At 41.9% G+C, this 25577-nt stretch overlaps 2 protein-coding genes across 2 annotated transcripts; both read right to left on the bottom strand.

Annotated features, from left to right (window-relative positions):
• Positions 1-3910: 3910 nt before the first annotated feature.
• On the bottom strand, positions 3911-12090 carry LOC139418859 (pleiotropic regulator 1-like). Its single transcript, XM_071168615.1, has 15 exons — positions 11940-12090; positions 11513-11619; positions 8610-8740; positions 8440-8493; positions 8063-8156; positions 7732-7825; positions 7501-7602; positions 7153-7245; positions 6439-6588; positions 6192-6293; positions 5985-6087; positions 5581-5689; positions 5276-5415; positions 4707-4900; positions 3911-4476 (listed from the first exon to the last, which is right to left on the bottom strand). The coding sequence occupies exons 1-15, from the start codon at positions 11946-11948 to the stop codon at positions 4417-4419; spliced, it is 1542 nt and encodes a 513-aa protein (XP_071024716.1). The 5' UTR covers positions 11949-12090; the 3' UTR covers positions 3911-4416.
• Positions 12091-14925: 2835 nt separating this feature from the next.
• On the bottom strand, positions 14926-21521 carry LOC139418860 (fibrinogen gamma chain-like). The gene is made up of 9 exons (XM_071168616.1): positions 20915-21521; positions 20742-20789; positions 20064-20247; positions 19567-19651; positions 19009-19139; positions 18235-18368; positions 17770-17954; positions 16552-16829; positions 14926-16262 (listed from the first exon to the last, which is right to left on the bottom strand). Exons 1-9 carry the CDS (start codon positions 20975-20977, stop codon positions 16072-16074), a joined length of 1299 nt encoding a protein of 432 aa, XP_071024717.1. The 5' UTR covers positions 20978-21521; the 3' UTR covers positions 14926-16071.
• Between the last annotated feature and the right edge of the window lie 4056 nt (positions 21522-25577).

Below are 25577 nucleotides of genomic sequence, written 5' to 3'. Positions count from 1 at the left end.
GGACCACTATTGTTTTCACTATATATTTTACCTCTTGGGGTTGTCATTCGAAAACATAATGTTAACTTTCACTGATATGCGGATGACAAACGGCTATACATTTCAATGAAACATAGTGAAGCCCCAAAATTGCTCTCGTTAGAAGCCTGTGTTTCAGGCATAAGGAAGTGGATGGCTGCAAACTTTTTACTTTTAAACTCGGACAAAACAGATGCTTGTTCTAGGTCCCAAGAAACAAAGAGATCTTCTGTTGAATCTGACAATTAATCTTAATGGCTGTACAGTTGTCTCAAATAAAACTGAAGGACCTCTGCGTTACTCTGGACCCTCATCTCTCTTTTGAAGAACATATCAAGACTGTTTCAAGGACAGCTTTTTTCCCCATCTACGAAACATTGCAATAATCTGAAACTTTATGTCCAAAAATGATGCAGAAAAATGAATCCATGCTTTTGTTACTTCTAGGTTGGACTACTGTAATGCTCTACTTTCCAGCTACCCGGATAAAGCACTAAATAAACTTCAGTTAGTGCTAAATACGGCTGTTAGAATCCTGACTAGAACCAAAAAATTTGATCATGCTAGTCTCCCTACACTGGCTTACTGTTAAGGCAAGTGCTGATTTCAAGATTCTGCTGCTAACCTTCACAGCATTACATGGACTTGCTCCTACCCAGCTTTCCACAATGGTCCTGCCGTACATACCTACACGCACACTACGGTCACAAGACGCAGGCCTCCTAATTGTCCTTAGAATTTCTAAGCAAACAACTGGAGGCAGGGCTTTCTCCTATAGAGCTCCATTTTTATGGAATGGTCTGCCTACCCATGTGAGAGACGCAGAGTCGGTCTCGACCTTTAAGTCTTTACTGGAGACTCATCTCTTCAGTAGGTCCTATGATTGAGTGTAGTCTGGCCCAGGAGTGTGAAGGTGAACGGAAAGGCTCTGGAGCAACTTGCTGTCTCTGCCTGGCCGGTTCCCCTCTTTCCACTGGGATTCTCTGCCTCTAACCCTAATACAGGGGCTGAGTCACTGGCTTACTGGTGCTCTTCCATGCCGTCCCTAGGAGGGGTGCGTCACTTGAGTGGGTTTAGTCACTGACGTGGTCTTCCTGTCTGGGTTGGCCCCCCCCCCCCTTGGTTTGTGCCGTGGCGGAGATCTTTGTGGGCTATTCTCGGCCTTGTCTCAGGATGGTAAGTTGGCGGTTGAAGATATCCCTCTAGTTGTGTGGGGGCTGTGCTTTGGCAAAACTGACCAGCATAATAGATAATTAACAGGCACTTTTCATGTCTGAAATAACTCCATCATACCTTGTTCAAAGTCTTCTTGCATGGACATTCTTTTTTTATTCTAAATTTGTGCAAGCTGTTGTCCCACGCCCGATAACAGGATCAGGTTACTACGGTGGATCAAATATGAATGAGCCACTTACTCTGAGGATGTTTGATATTACTCTAATGTTTGAAAGGCAGGTCCTACAAGTACTGAAGTTGTCATGTCAGAGGCAATGCATGATCATAACTGACAATCCCTACATTGTGGCAACGTTGAGTCATTACTGCTTACTGAGTTTGTAAAACTGTATCCATAGAAAACGTGATTCCCTATTATTGTATCTCTATTCCCATCATTAGTTTTTGTTAAATAACATAATTGTTAAACCTTTTTTTGCATTCTAATTAAAGAAAACAATCAATGTCCTCTTTTCTTTTGTGAGAGCTGTGGGGCAAGAGAGGATCAGTTTAATCTTGAACATGGGTTTGTGTCTGTATGTCACTGTATGTTATTTAATAGTTTTGATGCCTTCACCATTATTCTACAATGTAGAACATGGTAAAAAGTAAAAACCCTTGAATGAGTAGGTGTTCTAAAACTTTTGACCAGTAGTGTGTATATATATATATCCATTGATTCTTGAATAACTTATGAGTTCAGTTCAACTGTCACACTCCTTGAGAACCCAAAATATAAGCATGTTTTTCGCCAATGTTTGTAAACATTGTACCTGCCTTGCGAAAGCATTCGGCCCCCTTGAACTTTGCAACCTTTTGCCACATTTCAGGCTTCAAACATAAAGATATAAAACTGTATTTTTTTTTGTGAAGAATCGACAACAAGTGGGACACAATCATGAAGTGGAACGACATTTATTGGATATTTCTAACTTTTTTAACAAATCAAAAACTGAAAAATTGGGCGTGCAAAATTATTCAGCCCCTTTACTTTCAGTGCAGCAAACTCTCTCCAGAAGTTCAGTGAGGATCTCTGGATGATCCAATGTTGACCTAAATGACTAATGATGATAAATACAATCCACCTGTGTGTAATCAAGTCTCCGTATAAATGCACCTGCACTGTGATAGTCTCAGAGGTCCGTTAAAAGCGCAGAGAGCATCATGAAGAACAAGGAACACACCAGGCAGGTCTGAGATACTGTTGTGAAGAAGTTTAAAGCCGGATTTGGATACAAAAAGATTTCCCAAGCTTTAAACATCCCAAGGAGCACTGTGCAAGCGATAATATTGAAATGGAAGGAGTATCAGACCACTGCAAATCTACCAAGACCTGGCCGTCCCTCTAAACTTTCAGCTCATACAAGGAGAAGACTGATCAGAGATGCAGCCAAGAGGCCCATGATCACTCTGGATGAACTGCAGAGATCTACAGCTGAGGTGGGAGACTCTGTCCAAGGTAAACAAACACTGTATACCATATCATGGTTAAAACATTAATTTGTATATCACTGATGGTCAGTCCTTGTAACCATAGCTGTCTATTAATCTGAGTGTTTACATTTCTCCAGGCCCATCCCTCAGCTTTTTACCAAAACAGAGGCAGGGAAATCGTTTTGTTGTTTCATCTGTGGACTTGCCCTTTAAAGAGCTGCATATTATCAAGATATCAAAGTGGACTGGATTTATGAGTTATATTCTTCAAGAATGAATGGGTATTTAGAATTAATTTAAAAGGCTAACAATTGATGTAGAAACTGCATATTTCCCCTTTAATGCATGTGGGTGAGTTAATTTACACTGTAAAGGGGTTGCTGAATTTGACAGTAACTTACTGTGGCAAGTCAAATTCTGTAATAAATACAGTATCAAAGCAAGCACTGTGTAATGACAGTACAATACCGTAATATTTATTATACTGTTAAAGTGAATATTAGCGTAATCATAATGTTTGATAAAAATGGTTTACTGTAATTACAAGGGATTGGTGCAAGCAGGTTGGCTGCTAAGTGTTTACACATTACTGCATATTAATGAATAGTTGGTGTCTTACAACGCTTCCAAACTGGCAGCGACTACAGGGGAAAACAGAGCACAGGACATGGCAAAATGTGCAACCATTTAAGGTTTAAGACTTGCCCCACTCCAATCTGTCCCCTATTCATTTTAAATTGATGGGGCACTATAACCATATAGGACTTAAATTGGTACAGCATTCTCACTCACAGGTGCAATGTAGCCTCTTACAAAGCCTCAAATATGTTAAGCCAGAAACAATACCATTTTTGGCACTCCCAATGATACAGTACAGATACTGTATTATGTGGGTTGGAATTAGAGTACCACTCAAAATAGACCAATTATTTCTCCGCCCACATTTTCCCACAATGGCCCATAATTTACAATATGCTACAGTAAAACAGTATTTCACTGTTGATAATACCCCAAATTACCGTATAAAGTAGTTTTGTTACAGTGAACATCTGCTTTGTCTAACAGGTGAGCAGAAGTTCCATGTTCTCAGTGAAACCAGGAATACGGTAGAGCTCCAGGACCACCCAGGAGATGACGGATACTGGGAGATCAATGCAAACAGCTGCAAACACGATGGGAATGTTGTCACCAATGGTTACATGGGTGAGTCACGCTTCACAAAAATCCAAAATGAGATGCAACATTTTTCTTTTCTTTTTATGGTTCTGTTAATAATCATACAGTGATTTATTTCATAAACCAGATTGCACAACAAATTACGTTTCTCTTGTATATACAGTTGGTGTTTCTGAAATAAAGAAATAAAAGAAAACATTTCTAATGATGAGTAAATCTACGTTTACTAGATTTGACCCGAGTGGGGAATATGTGTACACTAAGCTGAGAAGTGGCTTCTCATGGTGGACGAGAGTGACCAGAGATATGAGAGAGCATTCATCATCAAGAACAAACATTCTGGAAGGTTATTGGCTGTCCAAAATGGCTGCTTTGTTGGACTAACATTGTACATTGAAGATCGCAAAATGGTACTTAGAATAAGGACTACATTGAAACCCCCCAAAATTACAGTAAAAATAAAAGCCAACTTGTTTTTGTGCGAATATTCTTCTTTAAAAAATTATGGGAGTTCTATTGATGGGAATATTGACAACAGAAATGAATTAATGTATTTTTTTGTTTGTTGCAAAACTAGAATCTTTTCCTCTTGAGGATTTCCGGTTTCCAATTGATTGGGTGGCTTTCCTCGGTCTGAAAGAAAAAAACAATCCCACCCTAGTCAGAAACAAGAACTTATGAAGTACTCAAAGTAATACCACAGTTTCATTAGCTTAGCAATGTTTTAGTGACTGTCATTTTCCCTGACTGAATAAACATCCACTTTGTATGAGGTTGTAATTAACACGTCCATTACTGAATCACATCTCAAATCAACAAAAACTTGTGTAGCTATACAGCACAGGATAAAAGTATTTCCCTACCGCGGTGTCGTCCTCTTTGTACACCTTGATGGTCTTGTCGGCCTCGGCCGTGATCAGCCTGCTCTCCGAGTGGTCGAACATGCAGGCGAAGATCCCCGATTCGCTGTCCAGTGAGCCGGGCTGCACGGCGGCGTGGATACGCTGGAAGTTGTAGCCGGTCCGCCAGTCCCACAGGTGAATGGTGCCGTTGTCAGCTAACGGAGGCAATAAAAAGATGTAAGGATTAGCTGTATCTAGACCAAGACATCGGCATAGATAGACAGCGGTGTCTAGGATCTAGCCGTATGTAGGATTTCCTATCACTTAGCCATTCAATATATTTGCTTCCAGCCTCTGCAGTTACCACTTCCCTTTCATTTGTTGATGCGCTTTCGAAGCAACAAAGCCCTTCAGAATCATTCAATGTACTATGACTAGAAATAATCTGACCCAGTCATCCTGACAGAGGCTCAAAACTGTCTATTTCAATCGCAACATATAGACAATATATTTTTTGTTCAAACACGAGTCGCCAGTGCGCGATGGGACAAGGATATCCCTGTTGGAAAAAGTAAAGGACGTTTTCATACCTCCTGATACCAGCACGCCGTCTGAGTTGACCGCCATTGCGTTGATGATGGCGTTGTGTCCAGAGAGGTTCTGGATGAAGTTGCCGTCTGGGAACGTCCACTGCTTGATGTTGTCGGCAGAGCCAGAGGCTAAGGTATACCTGTAACATTCAGCCAACCAATGGTTCAGTGCCATAACTCAAAACGCACAAATAAAATGGGCGAGCCTATCAACCCTATCATTAACTACAACTAGATAACAAAAGATGACGAACTTGGGTGCAACATATGCATCACCGTTTACTACGTATGAGGAAGTGACGTACTGTCTGGGATGTAGGGCCAGTGCTCTGACAGACTTCTTGTGATTGGTGAGAGTGGCTCTGGTCTTCCCAGCTATCAGATCCCATAGCCTGATGGTAGAGTCGTGGCTCCCTGGAACGGAAAAAGCCAGGTCGTGTTCAGGTCACACCGTAGCAAAATGTTTTGAAACTAACAATAAAACGCTGCGTTCTTATTCAGACAAGTTCAAGTGTTCTATCCTATTTTTTCCCTACTGAACATGACCCAGGAGAAAAGGTCAAAATTTAAAAATCCTGATTTCTCCTTGCGCCAGCTCATAATAGAACGTAACAAGATGATAATCCATTGATGGTAATTTGGAGTGAGTCAACTAGCCAATATATGAACACTGCAAGGCAAAGCAGTTGTAACATATCCTTGTCCGTACCTGTGATGATCTGCGGTTCGGCGGCCTGGCATCTGACTGTGGCCACTGTGTTGGTGTGTCCGGACAGGGTGTGCACGTTGGCTTTGCTCCTGATATCCCACACCTATAGACGTAGAGATTTCATATTGATCTCCCAATACACTCCAAAATGTTCCACTAAAATAACGTTTTTGAAAGTTAAGACAACTAGTAATTAGCAAGACTTACCCTGGCTGTGGCATCTCGGCTGCATGTGACCAGCACGTCGATGGTTGGGTGCAGGTCCAAGTCGTACACGGCGCTGAGGTGGCCGTGGTAGTGCCTGATAACCTAAAAAAAAAATGTGAAAGTGAGGTAGAGCAGAAATGAGTGGGCGTAACTATACTAAATACTTAACTAGATAATAATGGACCAACAGTCCATTGTAACACATCATATAAAGTAAAGCAGAAATGAAAGGGTACTAGTACAATACCTTGTTGTACTCCAGATCCCAGCACTTGACCTGCTTGTCCTCGCCGCAGGAGAACAGGTAGGGGCTCCGGGTGCTCACGGCCACACCGCGCACTGTGCTGATGTGTCCCGTTAGGGAGAGCTTTAGCTTCCCACTGGCTAGGTCCCAGATCTGTCAGGAGAATGAGAAACAATGAGGATTTGATGTCACGGGCGAACTTATAGCTGACGTATTACGAGATACATGACTAAATGCCACCAGTTGACTGACATTGAATAGATCAAATGGGTGTCCCAAAACCCTTATGATGTCACTTCTTATTATCATATCTGTTTCACTGGCTGCACCTTTACAGAGGCGATCTACCCATTCTTCAGTCCCTGTAGTGATGATAGTGGTAAAAACGTAGCCCCTCTCATCATCTCAAATCAAACAAATTGTATTGGTCACATCTCTCCTGTCAATCACACACAATGATAAAACAAAGGCGTTACTCTTCCTTTAAAGCTTCAAAATGTATCTTTTTGGGGGGACCCGACCAAATTCACATAAATGCTAGCTGTAGATTTCTCATTGAAAGCAAGTAGAAGAAGCGGTATATTTGTTCTATGTACACTATTTCTATGCGTCCCATTCTTAAGTTTCATTTTTGCATCTTTTACTTTCGGTTTTGTACACCAGCCTCAAAACCGCTGTTTAGAAGTTACAGATCTCTCGGTCTCTCTCTGTACTCACCTTAATGGTTCTGTCGCCAGCGCCTGTCACAAACCACTGGTTGCCGGGCTCTACGGCAATGGACCTCACCCAGCCAAGATGACCACTGATGACCTGGAAGGGATAAAGCAAACCTGTATCAGTTACCACACAAAACAGGGAGCAAGTCAATACACATGAAGTTATCTTAAAACGCATAGGCCTTGCATGAAGATATTCTACTATTATTGTAGTACGTCCAAAGGACAGTTCCTTACAAAACATCCAAGCTTTTTGTGAGTGTGCCCTGTGCATTTGATAAAGTGTGTGGACTGTAGAGGAAGTAAGTGCATTCAGAAGCCCTTGACATGACAAAACGACGTCCTTTACCCGAAACAGCTTCCATGGAGCGTGCCACTGGGGCTTGGGCATAGTGGGGGCTTTTCTGGCAACGAGGGACGAGTTCTTGGTGCCGCCTCCTTCCAAAAGAGACTAGAAATAAGACAGAAAACGATTAGTATTATTCACAGTGGTAGCATTATATCATACAAGACCGAATGGAATGGTGGTGCAGAAATGCATGCGAAGTGTAATGATACGTATCGGAGAGCGTTACCCCACCATAGCGTGCGAGTGAGGAGCAGGAGACCTCTCGGCCCCCCCTGCGTTTCTGTGAATGTCCCCGACACCTGCTGCAGTGCGACTAGCGTCCAGCCTGCAATTACACACACGCAAAGAAATGGATGCTGGATGGTCTCAAAGTGCACTCTAATAAGATAGGCAACCCCGATTGGAGTCCCGTGTTGCTTGGATACAATAACACTCTGTTCATGTCTCTAACATCTGGGGTCTGTACAGGAGGTTGTGGTGCTACGGAATTGCGGGGAATTCCGTTTGCTCTGGTGTCTTCTCACTTTGACACATCTACCGTGCATCATCTGAAAGGAAGTACCTGGCTTGTGATGGCGGCAGGGCAAGAGCCATGGCGTGAACTCCCCCCTCACTGGGGTTCCTATGTATCTGAGTGTCCGCCGTCAGAGCCACCCCTGGGGAACGACAATACACAGCGTTATAAAGGTCACGTGCAACAGTAGCATTGCATGGGGTTAGACCAGAGGGAGGGTTCTCCAAGTCTGGTCCTGGAGAGATACTGGGTGTGCAGGGTTTTGTTCCGACCCATCATTTAACACACCAGATTCAAATAAGCATGATCTTCAGCCATGATTCGCTGAAATCAGGTGTTAGGATAGGGCTGGAACGAAAGCCTGCACCCCCAGTACCTCTCCAGGACCAGAGTAAGGGAACCCTGGGTAAGACTGTTGTAATTACCAGGCCCTGAGGGGTATGCGTGTGTCCCAGTGATCAAGTACTCTGGATCATCACCTGGAAGACCAGAGGGTTATAAATGAGAAATACTTGGGAGGTTTTGCTCTCATTCGTTGCCCATGAAATCAATAATGATTTGTCAATGATTGATGTTGAAGTGATGGCATTCTTACCAGGTTGGGCATAGTTCTGATTGCCAGGCATGTTGGAGCCCAGTGGTCTGTCCTTGCCCTCTTTCAGAACGGGCATGTGTAGAACGGCACTGTAGTCTGCTCTGAGCTTCGCTGCCATCTTCACCTTGTGACTGCGAAGGGAAACGCTAGTTAACTCAGTTGAACATATCAGAGCATGAAAGTAGGGGTGGGCGATATGGCCTAAAAATCACATCTTGATCTTTTCAAACGTATAGGTGATTCACAATATATATATATACACACAGTACCAGCCAAAATTTTGGACACACCTACTCATTCAAGGGTTTTTCTTTATTTTATACTATTTTCTACATTGTAGAATAATAGTGAAGACATCTTGACTATGATATAACACACATGTAGTGGCCAAGAAACTGTTAAACAAATCAAAATATATTTAAGATTTTAGATTCTTCAAAGTAGCCACGCTTTGATGACAGCCTTGCACACTCTTGGCATTCTCTCAACCAGCTTTACCTAGAACGATTTTCCAACAGTCTTGAAGTAATTCCCACTTATGCTGAGCACTTGTTGGCTGCTTTTCAATCTGCGGTCCAACTAATCCCAAACCATCTCAATTGGGTTGAGGTCGCGTGATTATGGAGGCCAGGTCATCTGACGCTACACTCCATCACTCTCCTTCTTGGTCAAATAGCCCTTACACAGCCTGGAGGTGTGTTGGGTTATTGTCCTGTTGAAAAACAAATGATAGTCCCACTAAACCAAAACCAGATGGGATAACGCTGTAGAATGCTGTGGTAGTCATGCTGGTCAAGTGTACCTCATATTCTAAATATTCACCAACAGTGTCACCAGCAAAGCACCATCACACCACTATGCTTCACGGTGGGAACTACACATGCGGATATCAAACATCTCAAATTTGGACTCATCAGACCAAAGGACAGATTTCCACCGGTCTAATGTCCATTGCTCGTGTTTCTTGGTCCAAGCAAGTCTTCTTATTATTGGTGTCCTTTAGTAGGTAACTAACTGAACAAGGTACACCTGTTATTTGAAATGCATTCCAGGTGACTACCTCATGAAGCTGGTTGAGAGAATGCCAAGAGTGTGCAAAGCTGTCATTAAGGCAATGGTTGGCTACTACATGATTCCATATGTGTTATTTCATAGTTTTGAAAATAGTAAATATAAGGAAAAACCCTGTGTCCAAACTTTTGACTGGCACTGTATACTTTTTAAAAAGCTTTGTCGTACAATTAAAGGTAAAATATGTCAGCCAATCAGCTCCTATGTTCAATGAGACGTGCCATTCCATAATGGCTGTGTGGCTACTGCTATCTAGAAGAAAAAGAAACGCACACCTATTAAGACAAGGTGCTGGCCAGCGGAGTGGAAACTTGAAAATAAAAGAGAGCCGCACACTCTTGGAGCTCAGATGCAAAAATGTAATACCAACGTTTCGACAGCCATGCTGTCTTCATCAGGGTATAATCACAAACACTGCGGGATGAGTCGTTTATATAGTGTCAAAAGACACAGGTGTCTGTAATCATGGCCAGGAGTGGCCTAATATCATTGGTTAATAATCAAATATTAAAATGTCATACAAAGAACAGCATACAAACAAATGGATAGCATACGATCATAGATTAATTTCACTATACAAGTTTACACACAATTACAGTGGCAAAGTCACAATAATCACAAGATTGGCTTCAGATCAAAGTCTACGTTGAGACCGAAGGGCGCAAGGGTCTTTAAATTAAAGATCCAGGCAGCCTCTCGTTTTAACAATAAATTATCAAGGTCACCCCCTCTCCTAGGGAGGGTGACATGTTCGATGCCAATAGATGCCAAAGACAGCATGGCTGTCGAAACGTTGGTATTAAATTTTTGCATCTGAGCTCCAAGAGTGTGCGGCTCTCCTTTTATTTTCAAGTGGCTACTGCTATCTAGCATGATGAAAACGTCAGTTTACTTAAAGCGGTCTAAGGCACTGCGTCTCAGTGCTAGAGGCGCCACTACAGACCCTAGTTCGATTCCAGGCTGTATGACAACCGGCCATGACTGGGAGTCCCGTAGGGCGGTGCACAATTGGCCCAGCATGGTTCGGGTTTGGCCGGGGTAGGCCGTCATTGTAAATATGAATTTGTTCTTAACTGAGTTTCCTAGTTAAATAAAGGTTAAATAAAAAAGTGTAACTCACATACGTATTACACTGACACCCCAACACACACATACTTGTTTTCACTAACTCCCCTATGAGCACACAGTGGACTCTACCTACACACAAGTAACAGGCGCACACATGCATACTGAACCACACACTTTCACACTCACCACATACACTGCTGCTACTGTCTATTATCTATCCTTTTGCCTAGTCCCTACCTATATGTACATAGATCTCAACCTTGTATCCCTGCACATTCTACTCTGTACTGGTACTCCCTGTATATAGCCATGTTATTTTTACTCGTTATTCACTGTGTATTTATTCCTCGTGTTACTATTTCTATTTAATATTTATATCTTTAATTCTGCATTTTTTGGAAAAGACTTGTAAATAAGACCTGTACGTAAGCATTTCACTACACGTGTTGTTTACGAAGCATGTGACAAATAACATTGTATTTTACTGGATGATGGGCCAATTCGGAGTACAACGAATTTCTCATCCCTGGGTGGAGGTAGGGTTTCTAAGATGCGCTGGGTCCCGGTATCTTAATCTAAACAGAAAGCCTGTGCGACCCCCTGCGCAGCTGTAAACAAGTGTAGGGTCGGAAACTATTATGTCTATCCTGAACACACAGACAGGACCCACCCACACACAACTAATCTTTATCTCACACAGAAACGAGTAACGTTAGCTAGATGGGAGAACAAAGACAGCATATTGTTTTACAAAACACGAGTACCTTGTTTCATCCAAGGAGACTGGTTTGGCATGGTCAGCCACAAACATATCATGAGTTCTCTTGAGGGACCTGAACACGAGCGTGTGCACAGAGTGCTTTTGCACATCCTGAAAAATAAAATACACGGAAACATGACTTTCAACAACAGCAATATCTGTCATTGCTAGTTACCTACTGTAGCTACATATTCATGATACATGCTAGCTTGCCAAGTATATCTCAACTCCACGATACCACATCCGCGGATGTTACTTGGGCTAGATGTATATATAAAGTTGATCCGACTAATATTAATTTCCCAAATGGAATTATTTTAAGTGTGCTTCAAATAGTCTAGGCATCATGCTAACGTTAGGTAGTGGCGCGTCAGCTACACCTATTGTTATTTCAGCTTTACTGACATTAAGATGCACGAATGAGCACACACCTCAGTCATTTCTGATGTTATTTAGCCAGATACCTTTACGATCTGTAAAAAAAAAAAACTTTAGATAAAACAGATGTAGAAATTTAGCTAGGTCCAGCTTTCTAAACAAACGCAGATGCTGTTCCGATGCACCGGATGTAAACAATACGGTTCACGTGTTCATTTCCGGGTTAAATTTGTTTTTCTCCCCCTGACGATGAGCGCCACTCCATGGCCACATCTAGTAACATTTACGGTACAAGTATTTGATTAATTCTGCAGCGCTGCTTAACCCAACATAACAATTCAGGCCTTATTTTCAATGCCTTATTTACATTTTAAGCCATAATCACATGTAAAAGCATAGGCCCGTTGTTGTTCTTGAGGCTTTCGAACATTTCAAATTGTCTATTTGGATTTCATCCTGACTTTATCAAATCAAATGTTATTGGTCACACACACGTGATTAGCAGAAGTTATTGCGAGTGTAGCGAAATGCCTGTGCTTCTAGTTCCAACAGTGCAGTAATATAAAAACAAATTACACAACATATACCCAATACACACAAATCTAAGTAGGAATTAATTAAGACTATATACTGTACAGTATATGGACGAGCGCTGTCAGAGCAGAACGGACTAAGATAGAGTAGAATGGTATAGAATACAGCATATACATATGAGATGAGTAATGCAAGATATGTAAACATTATTAAGTGAAGGAGATACCGTAGAATAGTATAGAAAACAGTATAAACATCAGATGAGTAATGCCAGATATGTAAACATTAAGTGGCTAACATACCTTAGAATAGTGTAGAATACAGTATATACATATGAGAAGAGTAATGCAAGATATGTAAACATTATTGACTAAGATACCGTAGAATAGTATAGAATACAGTATATACATATGAGATGAGTAATGACAGATATGTAAACATTATTAAGTGACCAAGATACCGTATAATAGTATAGAATACAGTACATACATATGAGATTAGTAATACCAGATATGTAAACATTATTAAAGTGACTAGTGTTCCATTCCTTAAAGTGGCCAGGGATTCCTAGTCTATGCCTCTAATGTGCTAGTGATGGCTGTTTCACAGTCTGATGGCCTTGAGATTGAAGCCGTTTGTCAGTCTCTCGGTCCCAGCTTTGACGCACCTGTACTGACCTCCATCTTCTGGATGATAGTGGGGTGAACAGGCAGTGGCTCGGGTGGTTGGTCTTTTTGGCCTTCCTGTGACATCGTGTGCTTTATGTTCTGTATACGTCAACACTGCCTTTTGAAAACCTTTGGAAACTATGGTACTTGGACCATGTTTGCCAAGGAAAGTACATTGATTAATATGTGTCTAATACACTCAATTCTAAATGACCCCCATTCAAGACACACCTCTGCATTTGGCAATTTTCAATGTGCATTTCAAATCAAATCCAATGTCATTGGTACAATACACATATTTAGCAGATGTTATTGTGGGTGTAGCGAAATGCTTGTGTTCTTAGCTCCAATAGTGCAGTATTATCTATCAATTCACAACAATACACACAAATCTAAAAGTAAAAGAATGGAATTAAGAAAATATAAATATTAGATTGAGCAATGTCGGAGTGGCATTCACTAAAAGACAGTAGAATAGAATACAATATATAAATATGAGACGAGTAAAGCAGTATGTAAACATTGTTAAAGTGACTAGTGTTCCATTATTAAAGTGGCCAGTGTTCCATTATTAAAGTGAGTAGTGTTCCATTATTAAAGTGAGTAGTGTTCCATTATTAAAGTGGCCAGTGATTCCATGTCTATGTATAGTTCAGCAGCCTCTAAGGTGCAGGGTTGAGTAACCGGGAGGAAGCCGGTTAGTGATGGCTGTTTAACAGTCTGATGACCTTAAGATAGAAGCCGTTTGTCAGTCTCTCGGCCCCAGCTTTGACGCACCTGTACTGACCTCGCCTTCTGGATGATAGCGGGGTGAACAGGCCGCGGCTCGGGTGGTTGTTTTCATTGATGCTTTTTTTGGCCTTCTTTTGACATCGGGTGCTGTTATGTGTACTGGAGTGCAGGTAGTATTTCGATCACAATCAAGAAGCAAACAGAAATCTCTTAATCTCTACTGTAGATTCTAGCATATTTGTGTTATTTCCCTGCAGTCCAATGCTTCGAAAACATGATTAAGCATATTGCAGCTAACATATTTGACTCAATATGAGTAACACGTATGGAATGTCTGTCAGAGACGTGGACTTCTATTCAACCAACATCGATACTACTATCCAAAAGTGTTGAATAAAAGTGTTCCCTGATCCCATTTATCTCTTGGATGGAAAAGTGATTGTAAATTGATGACAATTGCAGCAGTACGTTATGAAATACATGAATTTACTAATTTTGGCTTTTGGTTGACTCCATAAAAATGCTGATAGGAAAATGCAATGCATGTTGGGTAATATTGACATAAAGAGTGTTCACATAGGGGACCTGTGCAATGTACAAACAAAGACAAATAAACACCCACACATAGCCTACTTACCAGTCAGCAGAAACCCACCCACACACACAGACACACACATAAGCAAACACGCACACACACACACACACACACACACACACACACACACACACACACACACACACACACACACACACACACACACACACACACACACACACACACACACACACACACACACACACACAAGCAAACATGCACACACCCGTACACAAGGCCTTTCTGAGATCCCTCTGATTAGACGGGAGAAAAAGCGAGAGCCTCAGAGGCTTTTTGGTAATAGTGCCACATCTACCGAATGACATCCAAACATGGTTTTGTCCATGCACAGTCAAGTAAATCACGTGACAATGATAACAACATGTTCTTCTCAAAACATGTATGGAGAACATTTGTCTTGATAATGCCACGCACCAATGGGACAACAAAAGTATAGGTTCTAATTCCTGTACTGTTGGTGTTGTAGGAAAGAAAAGATTGACTTAGTCGTATGTTCAGGTTGGTATTTATTTTGTAATAGAACAGCATAAATGACATAACAGGATTTGTAATAGTTTCACTCTGTCTCAGAACGTTTTGTCCATACTGAACATGACCCTGGATTTGGTGGGCAAAACACACATACCCTCTTTAATACGGTAAATTCCTACTTAACATTCCTACCTAATAGCGTCAGTTTGTTTCCCCGTTGACACATCCTCTCAGAATTCAAACCAGGCCATTTGAATATTGGTTCAAAGAACTTCCAATAGATGATTTCCAAGAACTTCAAAATAGCAGTGAATCAGAATAGCTTCTAAAAATCGTTGAACTAATTGATTGAGTTTGGTCCTCCCAGCACAGAGCCTTCTATTTAAAATCCTTTCAATGCCGCCACCAACTTCCATGGTTATTTAATTTATCATCCGATGCCTATGTGCAATTCATCATATACTGCTTGTTCGATTTCTAAATGAAATGTATATCATATAAATGTGGGTATCATTTATCACATTTAGAACAATTACAAGTGGTACCAGGAATGGATATCAGGGAAAGTACAATAAAGAAATTGGCATGGTCTTTTAAATGCTATTTGAGGTGATTCGGCACCTTGGCCTGAGACCTGAAGACGTGTGTTATCTCCCTGAGGTATTGGCTTTTAGCTTAGAGGGCTTACACAGTCTTATGGCTTTCAGACCACCCAGGTTCAAACCCTGTCTTAGATCATGTAGTCGTTGCAGGGGTATCTAAAACCAGCACAAAATACATTTTACATGTAGACAAATACAACATTTATTCACTGGTTAAACCAACCAGATCTAATTATTCTCCATAGACAGTAGATAACGTTTGTTCTAAGATGGTGCTAAATAGAAGAAGTTGAACCAATCTTCCAAGGTCCAACAACAGCGATTTGATCATAGACAATATTTTAGGCAAGAGGGCAAAAAAACGAAATTGATCGAACCAATAAAAAAAAGTTACAAGACAGAGGGCCTTTTCCCCAGACACAGATTAGGCCTAAAGTTAGTCCTGGACTACATGTTTAATAGAGATTCTCCATGTGCGTTTTAGGACTTGGCTTAATCTGTGCCCGGCAAAATTCAAGGAAGTTTGAGCTTCCTTGAACTTTCCCAGGACACAGTATGTGTTTTAGTTGTCTCCCAGGCCTCCAAACTGTTTGACCCCTCCGGTCTGCTGTCCGTCCCCCGCCGTGATCCTGTTGGTGGGGATGATCTTCATGGTAGTCTCCTTCAAGGAGTACCAGCGGCTGTGCCACGTGGCCCAGATGATGCCATTGTCGTAGCCTGACTCGCCGGCGTCCTTCTCCGTGTACTTCCCACCTAGGGATGGAAAGACGGAAAGAGAGAAGTGTCAATGAAACGTTTGTTACAAGTAAGAAAATCACAGTGTTGGGCCTACTCCTAAATGTGGCCTTCTCGGAAAGGTAACAGTAAAAATGTAGTGACATTGGTATAGGTTGGTAGTGACTTGCATAAATGTATAACTATAGCATGGTTCATGTTACTTGGAGAGTAGTATTCTTTCAAAGAAAAACAGAAAAACGCAAGAACGTGCATGTGTCTGTGTGTGAGAGTGCGCACGTGTCTGTGTACGTGTGTGTGTCCTTACCCGGGTAGTATTTCCCGTTGAGGTGGGCGGCGTGGCATCGGTTCATCCACCAACCGGAGCCGTCCTGCTTAGCACAGTTGCCCTGGAACTTGTCGTTGTCCTTGTCGCTGGTACTAAACTGCATGCCGTTGTGAGACGTGTAGAACTTGTCGCTGGGGTCATCGCCGAAGTCAAAGCCGTCAAACGCGTCACCCGCGTCACCGCCGAAGTAGTAAGCGTAGGTCAGACGGTACATGTCGACTTCCGGACCCACTTTGAACATGGCGTAGTCGGCATGCCTAAAGAAAGAAAAGAAATACATTCTATATTTTTTTACTCGTGTGGTTTTATTGAATACATAAGACAAGAAAAGCATGAGCGGCGCAGGTCAGGAAGGCATTTGAACCCATGCCTACTGTGGTGTGTGTACTGGGGTCCGCTGCACAAAGCACTAGACCACACAGGCCACAAAGTATTCATTTAAAATGCAGCATACTATCCTGACGGCTTGGGTCATGGCCTCCAAAAACCAGTGTCATGAAGTTTGTTGCTTTGATTGTGGAGGTCAGTTCTTTCAGCTATGTAACTTGGCACCAGAAAATCTATTCCACAAACTAAAGTCCAGAGGTTTGAGATGTGTGGAGAAACATATTCTTTTTAAGTTAGACACCTCACCAAAGAAAAGGCTTACCGCTGCTTATTTCCAACATTTCATCATATAAAATAGCACTAAATGGCACTAAATATTTCAGGACTAAATATATTAAAAGGGGCAAATCCTAATTTCCACTTAAGTCAAATGTCAACTTAGTCTCTTAATGACATTAAGGACTAAGTGAAAATTTGACTTGCTGAAATATTTCATTAATTTAGTGGAGAGAATTGCGCGAGTAAATGTGTCATATAGGCAAGACCAATGGTGCCCAGCCCCCAATAAATTTGAGGGGGAATTGATAATAGCAAAATCTGGTATTTATAGCATTTCTATAGCGTGAAACCTAGACACCACAGAATTGGATTGGTAAGCATCCCAGTGGGTCAAGATGGTTGCAATTATGTCATTATAACGGCCTTACAACGGGTTGCAGTGACATCATTGCAACCAGTTTTACCTGCTGGGATAAGACTTTGAGCTGTTCCCACTACATTTTGTACACCATTTTCTATTCAGGAGAGGGGGAATGTAGGCCCTAAGTGTGCACTAGTAGTAGCCTTAGTAGAGAACTTAGTAGTGCGTACTTCTTGTTGCCCTGCCAGTCGGTGAGCTCGATCCTCAACACGTATGGGATGGAGGACTGGGTGGAAAGCAGATGCATCTTCTCATTGCCCAGCCAGAACTCGGTGGTGTCATCTGGGCTCAGGTAGCCGAAGCCCTCCTTATACTGGATCCAGTCCTTGTTGAAGTCCACGTTGCCATCACGTCTCTGTGGAGATATATGTTGGACGGTGGTTATGGCAATAATACAATATGTGGTTCCAATCGGGTGTGGGTCAATACCATTTCACTTTAGTCAATCCGGGAACTGAAATCCCAATTGGAATGTTTACTATCTGAAATAACTGAAATGGAATTGCTCCCAACCCTGGTTCCAACTTCCAATGTCTCAGTGGGTTGGAGCCTGGTGGGGTTGGGGGTTTGAATCCTGCATGGGCCAACCATAATGAATATGCTACGTGTCACTTGCAAGGGAAGAACACACGTACCCGCTGCAGGACGGTAAAGCCGCGGCCGAAGCTGTCGATCTCGCAGTAGACCAGGAACTGCTCCTTAGCCTTCAGTGGCTTCACGTAGTACAGACCGCTGCCTTTGGCCCCCTTGTTGGCAATATCCTGGCAATCTAATACGGGGGAAAACGACATGCCAGGACCATGTTGTTACGTGTTAATAACAAAGATTACTGTTCCCATAAGGCAATGCGCTATGCACAATGTTTTTGTAGTGTTTTTAGCCTGTTCCTGGACTACAGATGGAAATGAGCTCTGGCTCTATTACATTGCTGATTATGTTCTTATGATCTTGAGCATTGTTGATTTATTGTCCCTTGTCCCTGGTAATGATCCACTCTGTGGCATTTATTAACAGCCATTTTTGATCATTTCAATTAAATGAAAGCTACAGTATACCTATTTATGGAAGAATCCCTTATAAAATGCCAATAAATGACAAAGTAATTCATTAAACTAATCTAAAGTACATCCATATAACTGGATTGATACCCCTTACTTAAAGAATATCACTTAGAAATGCCAACAAGTGATATAAACAAATGAATTCATTAACCATTGCTAAAGTGCATCCATATAACTGGATTGGGACAAATCGTCTCAGCCTCTATTGATTGATGCCATTGATTCGCTTCTGACTAAACAAGCAACAAGGACAAATGATGGGTACGTAGAGCGATTTCTCCAGGAGCAGGATTGAGCAACCTCTCTGATGAAATGGGGAACGACCTACAGAACGTTGTCGATTTTTACCTTTCCCTGTAATGGGTTTGATTTCCACGGTGTCCTTGCAGGGATCTTGGCATTTCTGATCCAGCTGAATGGACATCTGTTTGAGGTCTAACATCCTCTTCTTATTGGATTCCAGCATCCCCTGGAGTTGACTGAGCAGAAGGGGGGGGGGGGGGGACAGACGGATAATGTTTCTCAGGTGATTTGGATATAAACTTAGATTGCGGTTTATATCGTAGGTCAGCCAGCGGGTGTGTGATTTGACTATCAATGCGTTTGAAGTACACAGCATTTGACACTTGTACCCTTACTTAGTCCGGGTATTTCCAATTTTAGCAGGTAATTCGTCCCCAGCAGGGAATGATTGTTTGTAATGATGTCTTTGAATGGTTTCAACCAGCTTTAGCCGCTGAGAGACATACAAGCATTGGGGTCAATTCCAACTAAATCCCAATCAATTCCAGAAGTGAATTGCTCTACTAAGGAAAAGTTCTGAGTCCAATTGTAAGTGAATTGAGACCAAATTAGATTCTGATGTAAAAAAAATAAAAAAATAAATGGTTTAAAAGAAGGACTTACTATATTTGCTCCTCCTGGGAGACGATGGTCTTCTCGAAGCGCAGGACATCATCCAGTATGCTCGCTGACCTTTTGTAGTGGACGTCTGCGGAACAATCACAATACCTGCTTCAGTTACAGTAACCTAAATGAGTGGCCAGAGTCTATACTTCTTTTAAAATGAGCCTAACACCTGGGTGTCTTCAGTAGGGCAAACTGTAGAAAGTTCAGACACTACCTCCCGGATTCACTCTGTTTCAAAATGTTTTCTCCCTATTGAACACAACCCCGATGAAGGTTCGAGACAAACCGTTTGTGAAGTGATATAAAATCAAATCCCGTAGCAATGAAAAGCGGAGTGTGCCACATTGATGTATTCCTTTAAAGTTTGGACTTTTCTGCTACTGACTCCTCCACTTCTTAGCACCACATCTAATAGTGTTGATTTTTTTTCTCTCATTTTTGTGTTAGCCAGGTTAACACAGTCAAGTAACCAAAGATACAGAAAAGTCAATCACCTCCACCAGACTTCTGATGTTGTGTTGCCGAATCCTTCATGTAGGTGACTTTCTCCGTGGCCCCCGTGGTAAGGTTGGTTATTCTACCCAGGATGTCCTCCATTTCATCAAGGTCCTTGTCCACCACCGGCTTGTACCTGTTGAGGTAGTCAGCCACGCCACATGTCGTCGGGCAGTACTTGCCCTACAACAGGCACAGAACACAGATGCTTTCATTTTAACACTCTGTGAGAGATGTGTCTGTGTCGCAAAGGACACCCTATTCCCTTTATAGTGCGCTGCCTTTTGACCAGGGCGCATTGATCTTTGGTCACAAGTAGAGCACTTTATATTGGAATAGAGTGCCATTGGGGACACATATTTACAATATATTGCTATATTGTGACAGTGGGTGTGTGAGTATTGGAAAACGTCATTGGATTGAAAGAAACTAGAAAAGGTTTAATCACGTGTGTTCTTTGAAGAGGCACCCACTAAATTGGTTGTAATGTCCCAGCATTAACTACATATCATAATGCGCGAGAGGAATATCATTCAGCAACAAATCCATCTAAATAACAATGTCAATAAGTATTCGGCACAAAGAGGATGAAATAGCGAGACGGGGTAATTTCTTCCTGAACACACACCGCTTAACGAGTAGAGGACCTGGGCGCATCCATCTACAATCATACTTACAAATCCGTCCCTTGGTGTGCAGTCCTCGGAATAGTCTCCCCTCGTTTGCTGTGGAACAGAAGCAAAACAGCACAGTCTGTAATCTTAGTAGATGCCACTGTATCTCTTGTTGCAGAACACTGTTTACGAGAACACGCTCAATTCAGACAGGCTCACTGAAATGTGACACTTACTGCGGAGGAGAGGGAGAACAGCAAAATAACGCCTGCGGCTGTGGACAAAAGGGAAGGAGCCATGTTACTAGCCTTTGATACACCAGTTGTGGTGTTGTCCAGTTGGAGAATGAAGAGCCTCTGGCCCCTGATGGTATATTTATCCGATCAAGGTCCTCCTTTTTGTTGCAGATAAGGGGTCCGCGTGTAAACAGAACCGGGTCATCCAACTCATGTCCTAGTAGATGACTCAACAACGTTGTGACTCAAATGTCCTACTACTTGTCATTTCCCAGATGTGACAGGGATTGATTAACAGATTTGATTAACAGGTTTGGTGTGGTTCCTTCCATGGCTTTGTGATCACAGGGAAAGTTGTGGGCAGCAGGCTTGCGTGGTGAACTTCATTGGGGTCAAAACAACACTGGGTCAATCATGCCATATCATTACCTTGCAAATTCCAATCCAACCAGTATAAAACATACGACAAGATACTACATTAGATATTATATTAGAGTGTTTTCTAAATAAAAGGTCTATAATTTGTGTGCCCCCTTTAAGGTTATTTTAGGACCGCAATCACTCCTCAAGTTACAGTCCTCTACCCTTTGGCTGTTTTTGTGGCAAGAGTGATGCACTATATACACAAAAGTATGTGGACAACCCTTCAAATGAGTGGATTCAGTTATTTCAGCTACACCCGTTGCTGACAGCTGTATACAATCGAACACACAGCCATGCCATCTCCATAGACAAACATTGACAGTAGAATGGCCTTACTGAAGAGCTCAGTGACTTTCAACGTGGCGCCGTCATAGGATGCCATCTTTCCAACAAGTCAGTTCATAACATTTCTGCCATGCTAGAGCTGCCCCGGTCAACTGTAAGCACTGTTATTGTGAAATGGAAACGTCTAAGAGCAACAACGTGAAGTGGTAGGCCACAAAAGCTCACAGAACGGGACCGCCGAGTGCTGTAGCGCGTAGTGAGTAAAAATAATCTATCCTCGGATGTAACACTCACTGCCGATTTCCAAACTGCCTCTGGAAGCAATGTCTGCACAATAACTGTTCGTCAGGAGCTTCATGGGATGGGTTTCCATGGCCGAGAAGCCGCACACAAGCCTAAGATCACTATGTGCAATGCTAGGGATTGGCTGGAGCGGTGTAACGCTCGCCGCCATTGGACTCTGGAGCAGTGGAAACGCTTCCTCCAGAGTGATGAATCACGCTTCACCATCTGGCAGTCCAATGGACGAATCGGGGTTTGGCAGATGCCAGGAGAACGCTACCCGCCCTAATGCATAGTGCCAACTGTAAAGTTTGGTGGAGGAGGAATAATGGTCTGGGGCTGTTTTTCATGGTTCAGGCCCATTAGTTCCAGTGAAGGGAAATCTTAATGCTACAGCATACAATGACATTCTAGATGATTCTGTGTTTCCAACTGCATGACAATGCCCCCGTGCACAGACGAGGTCCATACAGAAATGGTTTGTCGAGATCGGTGTGGAAGAACTTGACTGCCCTTAGATGTTGGAATTAGATGTTCGACGAACAGGCGTCCACATAGTTTTGGTCATGTAGTGTATAAGCTTTGTTTGTAAACAATGTGATTGTAAACAACGGCTGTTTAACCTTAAAACATGGTTAAAACTATCATGTGGATATCATGGACGATCAGTCCTTTCATCCATAGCTCTGTCTATGAATTTGAAAGTGCCAACATTTCTTCATGCCCATCACTCAGCTGTTTAGTGAAACAGTGACGGCTTTGTTATTGTTTAAAGTGCAGATTGACCCTTTAACCCCAAATCCTTCCATTGAACATTAGGAGAGTAAAAAAAGACCTAGCCCCGGATCAGCAGTTAGGAACAACTTGATCCATCCTCCCCCAATACCAACACAACTTGTGGGCACAAAGCCACTGTACGTACTGTAGGCAGCCTCAAGCTAATGATTACCACTAATGCAATATTTATTTTCCAAACATTGGAAGTAGTGCCCGACTGTTCCTCTCTTCAAACCTTCCAACAAGATGTGAAAATGAAACAGAAAAAACAGCAACTTCATTTGAAGAGAGTTCCACTTATAGTAGTTTCACAAGTACTAGTAAGACAAACTCTGTAACTTCGTTTGTTTACAACTGTTTCCTCACAACGGTCGTTGTGAAAGTGGTGTACATTTCAGATGTGCTCATTTGCAACAGGCTGAAGTTGTTCTCTAGCATTATGGAGACTCATTTGTGTTAATATTAGTAACCAAGTAGATTCTGATAGGCAATGCTGAGGCAGACAGTTGGAGCAATGTTGCTGATGCTATTCTGTTTCTTGCTGATGATTGTAGGAGACATTGGTATGAATCAATGCTCTGGCATACCATAGGAGAATCTCAATTGCATACTTTTTGAGACTTCTGGCTTTCTAATCCAATGGGTTTTGAAAAAGAGCTGAGGAGAGTCGAAGTAGGAATTGCTATTAACCACAGACCAGATTATCCTTGATCCCCCCCTAATGGAAGGGGTCACTTTCCCCAATACTAATTTTAACAAATAGGGGGATGAAAAGCATCTGTAATGATGAATAATAACCAGAGGTATAAAGTAACTAATTACAAAAACTCTCATTACTGTAATTGAGTAGCTTTTCGGAGTACTTGTAATTTTTTTTTTGTATTTTTCAAAGGCAGTCATTTTATTTCTACTTGTGTACATATTAATTAAAGTAAAAGTACTACTTAAGTAGGATATTTCAGTACTCTTTCCACCCCTGGTGAGGGAGGGAGGGAGGGAGGGAGGGAGGGAGGGAGGGAGGGAGGGAGGGAGGGAGGGAGGGAGGGAGGGAGGGAGGGAGGGAGGGAGGGAGGGAGGGGACTGTTAATGAGTGAGTGAATGTCAGCCGGTCACATGGACACGTAACAAGTAACAGAGAGATGAACGAGGGATTGAATGGGGGACATTTTATTTACATTGAATGTTTAATTTATTTTCAAATGTAATAGTATATTGGACAAATTCTTCATCTTTTACATACAGATGCCACAATGGCCTATTTATTGCCTTACCTCTCTTATCCTACCTCATTAGCACATGCTGTATATAGAGTTTTCTACTGTATTATTCATTGTATGTTTGTTTATTCCATGTGTAACTCTGTGTTGTTGTACGTGTCGAACTGCTTTGCATTATCTTGGCCAGGTCGCAGTTGTAAATGAGAACTTGTTCTCAACTAGCCTACCTGGTTAAATCAAGGTGAAATAAAATAAAATAAAAAGATGTGCCTGGTTGCGACTCGTAAAATAAATTAACTTAGTTCCTGCTGTACATTGATTTACTCTCTTCCTTTTTCAGTTTAATGCAACAATGTTCAGGTAACCTTAGCAAAATTAGCTAATTAACAAGGTCAATGTTTTTATTTAAAAAGTAACTCAATTACTTTTACTCTGAGTACTTTTTAAATGAGCTACTTTGTACATGTACTCGAGCAACTTTTTTATAGCAGTGATTTTACTTCTACTTGAGTAAAATGTCATTAAAGTAACAGTACCTCTACTTGAGTAGGATATTTCAGTACTCTTTCCACCCCTGGTAATGAGCCTCTGTCAGTAGTAGGGCGGGCAAATGTGTCCTATTCCAACCATGGCTGCATTTCTTAGGATAACCACCAGAGGGAGATGAGCTACCATGATCTGAGGAACACTGGAGAGGCCATAAACAATTCAGCTGTTGGATGTAGTTGCCTCTAGATGCTGATCTGGGGTCAGTTTAGCATTTTACATACTAATGGTAAAGGTTAGGATTGGGGGAGAGAGAGCTGTACAGAGGGGAAACTTCACCCAGGAGCTAAATTTAAGACAACGGTGTCCATATTATAACAGCCTCAGTTTGGATCTCAGCTTCTTACAGACAGTTACAAAAGGGAACATTCCTACAACCCTTCTTTCTACAGACATAGAAAAATAGGAAACATTACCACAAACATTCGTCTTACCGACACTGAAAAATAGGAAGCGTTTTCACAACTATTCTCAGAAAATAGGAAATGTTCCCACAACCATTCTTTTTACAGACAGCGAAAAAGAGGAAACGTTCCCACAACCATTCTATTTACAGACAGTGAAAAAGAGGAAACGTTCCCACAACCATTCTTTTTACAGACAGTGAAAAAGAGGAAACGTTCCCACAACCATTCTATTTACAGACAGCGAAAAAGAGGAAACGTTCCCACAACCATTTTATTTACAGACAGCGAAAAAGAGGAAACGTTCCCACAACCATTCTATTTACAGACAGCGAAAAAGAGGAAACGTTCCCACAACCATTCTATTTACAGACAGCGAAAAAGAGGAAACGTTCCCACAACCATTCTATTTACAGACAGCGAAAAAGAGGAAACGTTCCCACAACCATTCTTTTTCCAGACAGTGAAAAAGAGGAAACGTTCCCACAACCATTCTATTTACAGACAGTGAAAAAGAGGAAACGTTCCCACAAGCATTCTATTTACAGACAGTGAAAAAGAGGAAACGTTCCCACAAGCATTCTATTTACAGACAGCGAAAAAGAGGAAACGTTCCCACAACCATTCTTTTTCCAGACAGCGAAAAATAGGAAACGTTCCCACAACCATCCTTTTTTCCAGACAGTGAAAAAGAGGAAACGTTCCCGCCGCCATTAAAAAGAACTGTGA

This window comes from Oncorhynchus clarkii, chromosome 10, assembly GCF_045791955.1.
Source record: "Oncorhynchus clarkii lewisi isolate Uvic-CL-2024 chromosome 10, UVic_Ocla_1.0, whole genome shotgun sequence".
NCBI lineage: Eukaryota > Metazoa > Chordata > Actinopteri > Salmoniformes > Salmonidae > Oncorhynchus > Oncorhynchus clarkii.
This window is presented reverse-complemented; position numbering and strand designations above follow the sequence as displayed.